Source organism: Myotis brandtii, unplaced genomic scaffold (genome assembly GCF_000412655.1).
Source record: "Myotis brandtii unplaced genomic scaffold, ASM41265v1 scaffold525, whole genome shotgun sequence".
NCBI classification, from domain to species: Eukaryota; Metazoa; Chordata; class Mammalia; order Chiroptera; family Vespertilionidae; genus Myotis; species Myotis brandtii.
Window position 1 is genome coordinate 1,868,534 of NW_005369915.1, and position 12,638 is coordinate 1,881,171.

The following is a 12,638-nucleotide window of genomic DNA, read 5'->3' on the forward strand; positions in this document are numbered from 1 at the left end:
GCCCGCGGGCTGGATCCGGCCCGTTTGAAATGAATAAAACTAAAAAAAAAAAAGACCGTACCCTTTTATGTAATGATGTTTACTTTGAATTTATATTAGTTCACACAAACACTCCATCCATGCTTTTGTTCTGGCCCTCCGGTCCAGTTTAAGAACCCATTGTGGCCCTCAAGTCAAAAAGTTTGCCCACCCTTGGTCTAGCCTCTCCCCGTATGAGTCTGGGTCCCCAGAGACTCGCCCAGAACTGGAGTTCAGAGCAGTAGGGAGCTTGAGACTCCCTCCCGATTGAAAAAGACAACCGTGTCCTCAGCTGCCAGCCCTTTCCGTGTGCACCTCCATACCTCTGCACTTTACTTCCACACCTTCTCTGAGTCTCGGTATGCTTTTCTCATTCCTTCTAGTTGTAGAATTTCCACTCAGCCAGCCTTCCTGTGGTTCTGGATGATGTCTGCTTTATCTTTTAGTTGTATTTTTGAAGTGGTTGTGAGAGGCAGCAATTTCCGGTGCTTACCTATGCCGCAATCTTGGTTTCTTGAGCTATACATTTTTAATACACTCTCCTCTTTAGTCATTATAAAGTAATTCTGTAAGGTATATATTTGCCCATTTTAAAGATGTAGAAAGCATCTTGCCCAATGTCACAGAGTAAATAAATGGCAGCAGAGTTGAGATTTAAACCTACATGCTGACTACATAACTAGCATATGGTATACTCCCCTTCATAAAGAAACTAGAGGCCTGGTGCATGAAATTCGTGCACGATTGGGCCGGGCTAACCTCTCGCAATCTGGGACCCATTGGGGGAATGTCAGGCCTAAACCGGCAGTCGGACATCCCTCTCACAATCTGGGATGCTGCATGCACTAATGACCATACTTTTCATACAGGTGAAAGGCATCTTGCTGTTGTATGGGCAGCTACATTTTTTTGCCCTGATTATAAAAAGTAGTACATAATATGATCCTTCTGAGGCAGTAGTACCATTTTCCACATCTTATTGGGGGGGGTGGGGGGGGGGGGGGACACACACACACAAAAGCAGAGAGAATTGGCTTTGTCACACAGTTGTAAGTGTCAGAATCAGGGCTGACCACAAAATTGCAAGCCAGAGTCAATGCATGTCATCGCTGCATCATCCTGTTTTTTCCTTCAGTGTTAGAGTAGCTTTGCCAGGTTTTAATTTTTAAATCTAAGAGACTGTTCCCAATATATAGGGTAGGGTCCCTAGGCCTGGCTGGTGATCAGGGCCATCTGTGGGGTGACCGGTGGGCAGGGCAATCGGGGGGTTCCCGCTGGCACCCACCTTGGCTGGCGACCTGGTGCCGCCCGCTGGCTGGCCCTGCCCCCCGATTGCCACCGCTGGTCACCTCCCTCTCAGGGGACAGACGCTCAACCCAGGATTGGGGGCAGCTCCTGCATTGAGCATCTGCCTCCTGGTGGTTAGCGCATGTCATAGTGACCAGTCATTCCGCCATTCAGTCAATTTGCATATTAGGGTTTTATTATATAGGATAGGCCAGTGGTCGGCAAACTCATTAGTCAACAGAGCCAAATATCAACAGTACAACAATTGAAATTTCTTTTGACAGCCAAATTTTTTAAACTATATAAGTAGGTACATTGTTATTAACTTAATTAGGGTACTCCTAAGGCTTAGGAAGAGCCACACTCAAGGGGCCAAAAAGCCGCATGTGGCTCGCGAGCCGCAGTTTGCTGACCACGGGGATAGGCTAAATGGACTAACAGAAGCCTTTCAACTAGCTGGCAGAGGGCATTACTCAAGGGCAACCTGTATTACTATTTTTTAGTTGTAACTGGTTATGCCAAAATAACTAAAGGAATTAACTATCTATACATATAAAACCCTAATATGCAAATAGACTGAACAGCAAAACAACCGAACCGGTCGCTATGATGTGCGCTGACCACCGTGGGTGCGCACGGAACATGGCGGGCGTCGGCAGCAAAGTGCAAAACATGGCAGGCATTGGCTGCGGCAGGATGGTGGAGCAGACTGGGGCACTGGTTGCTGTCATCGGGGCGAGCCTCTGGTGGTTACTGAAAATTCTCTGCTCCTGAGCACTGCGGTCCCACCCGGCGCTTGCACCCACTGCTGGCACCCAGAGTTGGCCCCGATTGCTTGGCACCGTCAGCAGGTGTGAGCGGCGGCTGCCGGCCCCGATCGCCCCTCAGGGCTTCTCCACTTCTTCCTGCTCCTGAGGGGCGATCACGGCTGGCAGCCACCTCTCGCGCCCGCTGCCAGCCCCGCTTGCACCCACTGCCAGCGCTCGAGCCACCGCTCGCACCCATTGATAGCGCTGGCCCCTCTTGCACCCGCAGCCAGCGCCGGAGCTGCCACTCGCACCCGCTGCTGGCTCCCAGCACCAGTCCCAATCACTCAGGGCCATCAGCAGCTGCCGGCCCCAATCGCCCTTGAAGGCTTCTCCACCTCCCCCTGCTCCTGAGGGGCGATTGGGGCAGCAGCCACCACTGGTACCTGCTGACAGTGCCAGCCCCGCTCACACCCACTGCTGGTGCCAGCCCCAATCACTCTGCGCTGTCAGCGGGTGCGCGAGGGGCCGGCAACATCAGAGTGTGGGAGCAGTGATGGCGGGAGCAGGGCTGCCGGCAGACAGGGGATGGGGCCGTGGCAGGAGGGGCTGGGTGGGGGCGCAGAGGGTGGGCTGAGACCCGCTCCTCTGCCCACTGCAGCCTCATGGCCCCGAGTTCCTTTCAAGGTGCATGAATTCGTGCACTGGGCCCCTAGTGATGTTAACAAAGACAAATAAGTTCAAGAAGAATCTAACTCCTACATGGTAACCTACTATTTCCTCTGAATAGGAAATAAGGTCTTCCTGAAGAGACAGATGAAGGCATAGCACTTGAAGAAAAACGACCAATAAAATTTTATTTTATTTTATTCTTTTAAGCAAGATTGCAGTTATAAACAGCTTAAATACCTTGTTCATAATCACAGTTACAGGCTGTGGAGCCTAATTTGACTTAAGATTTCTCTATATTTGTGATGTTCCACAGTTATTAACTTGGATGATAAAAGTTTTAGAAACCCATGCAGCTCATTTTGTTAAGTAATTTAATGCTATATGATTTGTTTATGACCTCATAATTTATAAACAATGGGTGTCTGTGACTATGAATAGTTTGGTATTTTCATTAACCCTCAAATATTGAAAAGTGACTTTAATTGAAGTAGCACCAAAAAATGAGCAAATAACCCACATTTCTGTAAGAAGAATTACTTATTATTTTCTTTGATTTTATCCAATCAGATATTCAATTTTTAAAATAAAAACCAAAAACCAAACCAAAAAAATACAATGTTTTAGTAGTAACATCAGCAAAGCTGTTAAGAACACAGGTTTTAGAAACACTGAACTGTTGATTAACCCATGATTTGCAGTTATGGAATGAAAGGCAAAAATCTACTCCTACATCTTTTTTCATAGAAAAGATTTTTTTGAACCTTCGAAACTGATTAAATGTAGCATTATAGCGTATGATTAAAGTAAAAATGCCTCACTAGGTTTGATATAGAATCCTATAAGATAAAAGCCTAATATGCTAAGTGTCTGGTCATCCGTTCAACCAATCAAAGTGTAATATGATAATGATATGCTAAGGCCACTCAACCACTCACTATGATGTGCACTGACCACCAGGGGGCAGATGCTCTGACCAGTAGGTTAGCTTGCTGCTGGGGTCTGGCCAACAGGGACTGAGCAAGATGGACCGGACATGCCCTGGAGCCCTCCAGCGGTCCCTCCCTGTCTGGCCAACCTCCCGCGTCCCTCCCCAGCCCCGATTGTGCACCGGTGGGGTCCCTCAGCCTGGCCTGACCCCTCAGGGGATGTAAGAGAGGCAATTTTGGCCTAATCCTGCAGGCCAGGCAGGCCAAGGGACACCAATGGTGCACGAATTTGTGAACCAGGCCTCTAGTATTTTATAAAACCCAGGGAGTTTAAGATATCTTTAAAACAATTCTTTGCTTATATATTTTAAGAGCAAAGTTAACTTTATAAAGATAAAGTGGGGTGCAGCCAGAATCTACCTAACAGCTTAAAATGCTAAAAATTTTAGAGACAGTTAACAAATGAGATAAAACTTTTCAGTGATGCCACTACCCTACTAATTATTCCAAATATCAAACATCTTTGGGATCTAACACAGGATCTAACACAGGTTTATTACATGACTAGTTTATTATATTCTGATTTAAGTGTAAATTTTCTTTCCTGCTGCTCTAAAATGATTTAAAAATTAAATTAAAAAATTAATGTTAACAATGGTCTTCTTTGGAATAGCCATTACATGAAGTCAACAATTACATAAGCAGGCTTGTGCAACATCACTCTTGCTCTCATAGGAAACATGAACAAGGGAACACAAGCGTTCGCCTGCTGAGCTAGAACAGCATTTCAACATGATGCACCGCTCTCCAGGTATCATCCTCAGGCGAGGAATCTTATAAACATTAATAAGATTACATTGTTTCTTCAGTATATAATAAAGCATCTCCAATAATTATTGTGTGCATCCCAATCCTCTTTTTGAACCAGAAGTAAGTTTGACCAACCAAGATCTTTTCATAACAGGTGTATGGTGTATTTAACATTGCAAAAAACAAATAAATAAAAAACTAAATACTTAAGTACCCTAGGGACACTATAATCCCATGAAATAATAAATTAATTCCTCACTGTAACAAAGAATCACTGCTATTCAATTTATCTTTTTTTTTTTAAATATATTTTATTGATTTTTTTACAGAGAGGAAGGGAGAGGGATAGAGAGCCAGAAACATTGATGAGAGAGAAACATCGATCAGCTGCCTCCTGCACACTCCCTACTGGGGATGTGCCCACAACCAAGGTACATGCCCTTGACCGGAATTGAACCTGGGACCCTTCAGTCCACAGGCCGACGCTCTATCCACTGAGCCAAACCGGTTAGGGCCAATTTATCTTTTTGATATTAGAGGTTGTCATTATCTCATTTGCATGAGTAGATTTTTCAAATTTTTTAAAAATATATTTTATTGATTTTTTACAGAGAGGAAGGGAGAGGGATAGAGAGCCAGAAACATTGATGAGAGAGAAACATCGATCAGCTGCCTCCTGCACACCCCCCACTGGGGATGTGCCCGCAACCAAGGTACATGCCCTTGACCAGAATCGAACCTGGGACCCCCCAGTCCGCAGGCCGACGCTCTATCCACTGAGCCAAACCGGTTACGGCAGATTTTTCAAATTTTATGCATACTAATGAAATGTAATTTTGATTAAATGTAATTATCATTCTTGTTACATATTTAAAGGGAAAAAATTATTATTCTAGCCTGTTGGGTTTTTTTTTTTTTAAGTGATAAGTGACAGCTCAGATAATGTTGGTTATGCCCATGTCCATTCCTTCTTGGTCTGTTCTGTACTTTTCCTTCAGGCTGGGACTGGCAAATGAAACACAAAAATCTATGTACCATCATTACCTAATAATGTTCATATAATCTTATGGCTCAAGAAAATTTATATTATCCAAAATATATTGTTATATGTATAACTTTAAGCTGGCAAATTCATTTTACTTTAACTTCACTAGCTTTCCCCTTCTAAAATAACAATGCACTTGTAGTCAAAGTAAGAAGAGACATGGAAAATGTTAATTACATAGTTAAATCTATTTTCATATACCTGGAAGTGTAAAGTTTTTTTAAAAGTTTTCCTTAATCATTAAATATTCTGTAAACAGTATTGAGGTTTCCACATATCCTCCAATCCATCAGATTTTTCAAATAAAAAACCTACATAAACACTACACGTATATTACACACTTCCTTTTTGTTCACCATAGAGATGCAATATTGTTTTCTCCCATAACAGACACATTTGCTTCTATATTTACCAATCTGTTAAGGAAGTATATGACCACAAATGTATTGAAAACAAACATGATAAAAGCTATCAAAACTTCACCATCTTAACACCTTTTCTAGCTAATAGATGTTTCACACGAGAAAACCAAGTAAAAAACCAAGGCAGGGGCAGAGGGGAAGACAAGAAAAAAACTTTTTAAAATATAGAAAAATTTAGTAATTGTACTGCTACAAAACAAAATAAAAACACGTAACAACATTAGACCTTCTATTTTAAAAACATAGAGCTGGCTGGAAAAACAACCTCAAGTCATGTGTGAAATTCATCTGCCCTTGGACTGTGAAACTAAAAGTAATTTCCTCTATTTTTCTGTATTTCACAAATTTTCTGTTTAATGAAGAAATACAATTAAAATAAATTAAGGCAAGAAACACTGATGCGGTATTTGCAGAAAGGAAATAGAAAACAGCCTACTAAGTCACACAACTTTGAGCAAGACGTCAGCCTTTGTCGTGCTTCAATTATTAGTTTTGAACCTGCTCTTACCCTAAGAACCACATTAAATAGCCAATACTGCTTAAAATTTCCAGGTGTAATCAATGGTCCTTGGCTACTGGAACAAAGATGACCCAAGTATGATGTATTCTCCTGGACTATCACGTGTATGTAACATGTTTCATAAACAGAACAAATATCCTATGGCCCCATCAGGTAGAGTAACATGCTCCCCTTCTTTCTCCTATACTGGGTAGAACATTTGAAAAGCACTGTTTCCTTAATTTTTAAAGTTCATTTATCCTATTTTTTCTTTTCCAATAATAACAATTTTAAAAAAACAAACTTAACTTTATAACAAACTACCAGCAGTTTGTAAAGAAGCAGAAAGAATGGAAAGATATAAATGCAGGATGACGGAGACCATCACCTCCAGTCATTGTCAGTATCTGGCTTTTGGAGTATCTCCAATATTATTACCAGATAAAGGGTACCTTCCCCAAAATCCATACCTGAAAATGGATTGTTCCCACATTAAATCTGCAGTAGCCACCAGCCTCATTATCCAGATGGCACAACTAAGTTGTGAGAACAATGACTTCCATTAACATCACATATAAAGATCTTATATGAAAATCATGCACCTTAAAACCTATGGATGGCTTCAGCAAGAGGTGGCAATGAGACGATGAGCAAACTACTTCAGTTTCATGTATCCAGAGACTGACTGGGACAAACTGACATCAAATGCCTCCTATTGTGATGCATCAAGAGGAGCAAAGTGTCTCTTCTATGATATTACTGCCCCAAAAATGCAGAGCCTGAATCTAAGCATGAAAAAACATAAACCTAAATTGTGGAATAGTCAACAAAATAACTATACTTTAAAAGGATCAAGTTATGAAAGGGAAACAAAAAATAAATAAAATAAAAACAAAAAACAAGGAACTGGCCCAGATTAAAAGAGACTGAAGAACCATGATAACTGAATACAATGTACTATCCAGAATTTACTTCTGCTATAAAGAACATTACTTACATAAGTGACAAAATCTGAGTTAAACCAGATTAGAGAACAGGATTATATCAATTTTGATTTTCTGGTTTTGATAACTATTAAGAGAATGTCTGGTTATTAAGAGAATGTCCTGCCAGGCCAGTGTAGCTCAGTGGTTGAGCACTTACTCATGAACCAGGAGGTCATGGTTCAATTCCCAGTCAGGGCACATGCCTGGGGTTGGGGGGTACACCCCCGGTAGGGGCATGCAGGAGGCAGCTGTTGATGATTCTCATCATTGATGTTTCTCTCCCTTCCTCTGTAAAATTAATAAAAATATAATTTTTAAAAATGCAGAGAATGTCCTCGTTTTTAGAAACACTAGCTTTAGTACTTAGGGCATGGTATCTACTTCTTTTCAAATGTTTCAGGTAAAGAGAGAGAGAGGGGGAGGGAGAGAATACAGAAGGATAGAGCAAATGTGGTAAAAATGTTAACACTTGTGGTATCTGGGTGAACTTCTTTGTAATATTCTTTCAATTTTTCTATAAATTGCAATTATATCACAATAAAAAGGCCACACTCAGAGAAGCACTAATCTCCTGATCAAGTTGCTGGCCTAACCCTGCTTGCCACAAAACCTGGTGGTGACAAACCTATCCAAAAAAAAAAAAACATCAGTGGAAGGTGACACATAAGATACTCTGTGGCCAGCTTCTTGACATAGCTTTTATGTTGTTATGAAAGTTATTTAAGAATTGCTTGCTGTTGCCCTGGCTGGTTTGGCTCAGTGGATAGAGCGTCGGCCTGCGGACTGAAGGGTCCCAGGTTCAATTCGGGTTAGAAGCATGTACCTTGGTTGCGGGCACATCCCCAGTAGGAGGTGTGCAGGAAGCAGCTGACCGATGTTTCTCTCTCATTGATGTTTCTAACTTTCTATCCCTCTCCCTTCCCCTCTGTAAAAAATCAATAAAATATATTTAAAAAAAAAAGAATTGCTTGCTGTAGATTTAAAGTCTGATAATACCCAGTGTTAGTGTACACGTGGTTAAAACAAAACTCTCATATACTGTTGGGAGTTTAAATTTGTGCAATCTTTTTGGAAAACACTATTATAATTCAAGATGTGCATAGCTTTGAATTTCTTACCATTTCAATTCTGGAAATGGATTATTTAGGGAGACAATTGTGACTGTGCAAAAATAAAGTACCATTTGTATTAACAAAACAATTGAAAATCCATGTGTGCAACTAGCAATAAATTGCTGGTTACACAGCCCCTCCCAGTCATCCTATCCTATATAATAAAAGGTTAATATGCAAATCAACTGAACGGCTGGTCACGATGAAGCACACTGACCACCAGGGGGCAGACACTCAATGCAGGAGCTGCCCCCTGGTGGTCAGTGCACTCCCACAGAGGGAGTGCCACTCAGGCAGAAGCTGTGGCGAACACAGCTGCAGTGGCAGGAGCCTAAGGATGTCCGACTGACGGCTTAGGCCTGCTCCCCGTCAGTCGGACATCCCCCGAGGGCTCCCGGACTGCGAAAGGGTACAGGCCAGGCTGAGGACTCTCCCCCGCTTCCTCCCCACCCCATGCACAAATCTTGTGCACTGGGCCTCTAGTGCCTATATACAACATACAAAAAGCTATCCAGTTAGTAGCATTAATTTTTGAGTGAAGAAATAAGACCTACATTCCATCCCCTCCCAAGTGCATATATAAAACAACATGCACATCCTTCACATACTTATTAGTGATAATGGTAAACAGCAGCAAAAATTCCATTTTGCTCTAGAATGCATTATATACTTCTACAGATGTTTCATTCTTTACTAATTAAGTCTGGCTTAGGTAAATAGCAAAATGCAATTGCATTCTTTGGACTTCGAATGAAAGCCATACACCAACTCTAGAATACAGGTGGCTTAAAATAAAAACAGAGAATGGCATATAAGACTTTTAGCGCCCCGCCCCCACCAAACTACCTGAGTTGAGCATATTATTGCTGATAAAGCTCAAAAGTAGTAAAAATGCTATGCCACCAAATCTGTACAGATGGGTACTAAAAGACATGTACAAGAATGTTCATAGCATCATCAGACATAACCCCAAACCAGAAACAACACAATGACTATTGTCAAAGGTCAGATAAAACTACAGAAGCAGCAGCCAACAGAGCGCTATTCAGCAATGAAAGTGAACCAACTATCACTACACATGCGATGTTGAGTACTAGCCAAAGAAGCCAGACTCTACAAAAATGCATAATTCTGTTTACATGAAAACAAAAGCAAGAAGCAAAATTAATCTATAGTGTTTGACAGATTACAGGTTACCTATGAGAGGGAGGTATAGAGACTAGGAGGGGCCACAAAAAGGGCTTCTAGGGAGCTGTTAATTCTTAAGTCTCCATCTGTGTGGTGATCACACATGCACATTCACTCTGTGCACATTCACTCTACTGTACATTTGTGATTTGTGTGATCTGCTATTCTGCAGGCATATTACTTAATTTAGAAATCTATTTCTTATACATATTGTTTAAAGTTTTTGGAATGAATGGCTGATTTTGAAAATAAGTTCTCTCCTGGTTGAAAGAAGTTCTTTCCTGGACTCTATTCCTATTGTCTTCAAATTCTATTTTAATATCAAAATTTTACAAGACAGTGACTTCTCATCCTCAATTACACCATTGCAGGATATATGTATTTCATATTTATTTATTTTTTTAAAATATATTTTATTGATTTTTTACAGAGAGGAAGGGAGAGAGATAGAGAGTTAGAAACATCGATGAGAGAGAAACATCGATCAGCTGCCTCCTGCACATCTCCTATTGGGGATATGCCCGCAACCAAGGTACATGCCCTTGACCGGAATCGAACCTGGGACCTTTCAGTCCGCAGGCCGACGCTCTATCCACTGAGCCAAACCGGTTTCGGCAGTATTTCATATTTTAAAAAAATTAAATATTGAGCCAATGAGGATGTATGTTCTGATGAAATTGGTCCTCTTTCCTTTCCATCCAAATTTCAGGTAAGATGTTCCAACAATCTTCTCTCCTACTTAGTAGGCAAGTGATTATATACACTGTGGTCCCCCATTTGGCAAATCATCTATCACAAGAGTGTACATTTTTTTTAAAAAAATCACTAATTATGCAATGCCATGAATAAATACTGAATATGTACTAGGATTAGAATGTTCCTGTTGTTAATTTGAAAACTGGCTTCCTTTGCCTATCTCACTAAAACTGAGATAAATAGGGAGGAGAGAATGGTGTAATTGTTTTCTGAGATTCTGGTTCCTTTCTTCTTTCATTAACCATTTAACACACATTTAAATGCCTAGTGTGTTAGGCACTGTTCTAGACCCTTGGAACACATAGCAGCAATTAAATTTAAACATGGCTCCTATCTGTATCAAATGCACTACAATAGCAGCTACAGGAGGGCCATCCTTGGGCTACATACCATGCATGCGTATCTCACTTCATACACATATCAATCTTACAAGGTAGGTGCCATTATTCTCAGCTTAGCAACTACCGTGCTCAAGTTCACAAAATGGTGAATTTGGTCCAAAATGTAACTAGAGTATAATGTTCACGATTTTCCATATTGTGTACATCGAAATAGAATTTAATTGCATGTGAAGAGAGTGCCCAGAGAATAAATTTTTATGGGAGAATTATAAAATGTACTAATTGATCCTAAAACTTTCTATAATACAGCATAGATTAAGTTTGTTTTAGTGAGGGGTCGACAGAAAACCTGAAAGGAAACTGTCATTCATTATCCTCCTAATAACTTAAGCTACTGATTAAATTTTGTAAGGGTTAAGAGTAAATTTTTCTTTGATTACTAAAAAGTGAGAAAATGTTTTCTAAAGCTGTAAATAGATAAAATTCATGAAATCTAAAGACATCTGCCATGGGAGCCACACCTTGGCTATTGAATACATGTAAGTATATACCATACACACGTGTACGACTGCATATGTGTATGTCATAAATTTGACAATTATTCTTGCATTTTCCGTGAACAAGGGGAATAAATTACAAATGCAGTGGGAACTATGAAAGTTTCATGACTTTAGTGTTTAGACTATCAATCACTTTCTACAAAGGACATTTTTTCAGAGTTAAAAAGGACCAAGAAGCTACACAGATATCTTCAGTTTAACAAAGAGGTTCGGCAGTCTTCATTTTTCTGTTGGTAGAAATTATACAAACACAGTACCAGCCCAACCTACATCAAACCATGTTTGGCTAATTTGTTAAACAGCCAAACCTTTAATACACAACTTGGTATTCTAAAGTATTTTAATTCAGCAGGGCATCTGCCCTTTATTTTCCTTTTAAATACTGTAGATTAGAACACTTATAGATGGTATAACCCAAATAAGGTCTATTGCATAAAGGAAAAGCTATGATTCGGGTTTGTAAGGAGTTAAGCTGTTTCAAAGAAGCATGTCCCTAAAGGCAAAAAATTAAAAATAACAATTATCATCTTAAAACATGTAACATAGGACACTGAGTTAAAAAGGAGAATATGCAATATGCAAAAATAATAAAATAATCAAAATTCGTATGTTCAGAATGGGGAAAAGCTTTCCAAAATGTTTCTAATAACACCATTACATGAATAAGGAAATGGCATTCTGCTTGAGTGTTAATACCCAAAACAATACATTTCTTTTGAATTGTAATTTAGCTTTCTGTTATCACATGTCATATTATAATAATCAAACCTACATTTGTGGTAAAGCCAAAAACCACTCTGAAGAAGTGGTCGTAACCACAATTGAAAGCTTAAAGGATGGCTTCCTGCCAACATGTATCTGAGCCATTAACCTGTCACACTGCCTTCATGCATTGCTAGGACAAAAAAAACCAAAAAAACAACCCCAGCAGCTGGCCTCCCAGGAGATCCTGATGGTACAAAATCTGATAGCAAACTGGTTTGCCTTGGGTGGCACTACAGGCAGCCTAATACTTCAACTACCATTCAAGGAGGTTCTGCTCAGCACAGGCAAAAGGAAAGGTTCTGAATTGAGGTTTACTATGAAGTAATTAAAAGTATTCAAGCCCTGGCCAGTGCTGGCTGGCATGGTTGTCCTGTACACTGAAGGGTCAAAGGTTTGATTCACAGTCAGGGCACACACCTGGGTTGTGTGTAATGGGAGGCAACCAACTGATGTCTCTCTGGCATCAATGTTTCTTTCTCTTTTCTCTTTTTTCTCCCCTCCCCTC

At 40.5% G+C, this 12,638-nt stretch overlaps 1 protein-coding gene across 5 annotated transcripts in view; it reads right to left on the reverse strand.

Moving 5' to 3' along the window:
* RBPJ (recombination signal binding protein for immunoglobulin kappa J region) overlaps positions 1–12,638 on the reverse strand; it is a 115,861-nt gene that overhangs the window by 50,300 nt on the left and 52,923 nt on the right. Inside the window, exon 1 of one of the 5 annotated variants that reach the window (XM_014548895.1) lies at positions 2,822–2,892. The exons of the other annotated variants lie outside the window; for them this stretch is intronic. Coding sequence (XP_014404381.1) covers positions 2,822–2,877 — 56 coding nt within the window. The 5' untranslated portion in view covers positions 2,878–2,892. Of the gene's footprint in view, positions 1–2,821; positions 2,893–12,638 lie in introns of those variants that run through there. 5 annotated transcript variants of the gene reach the window in all.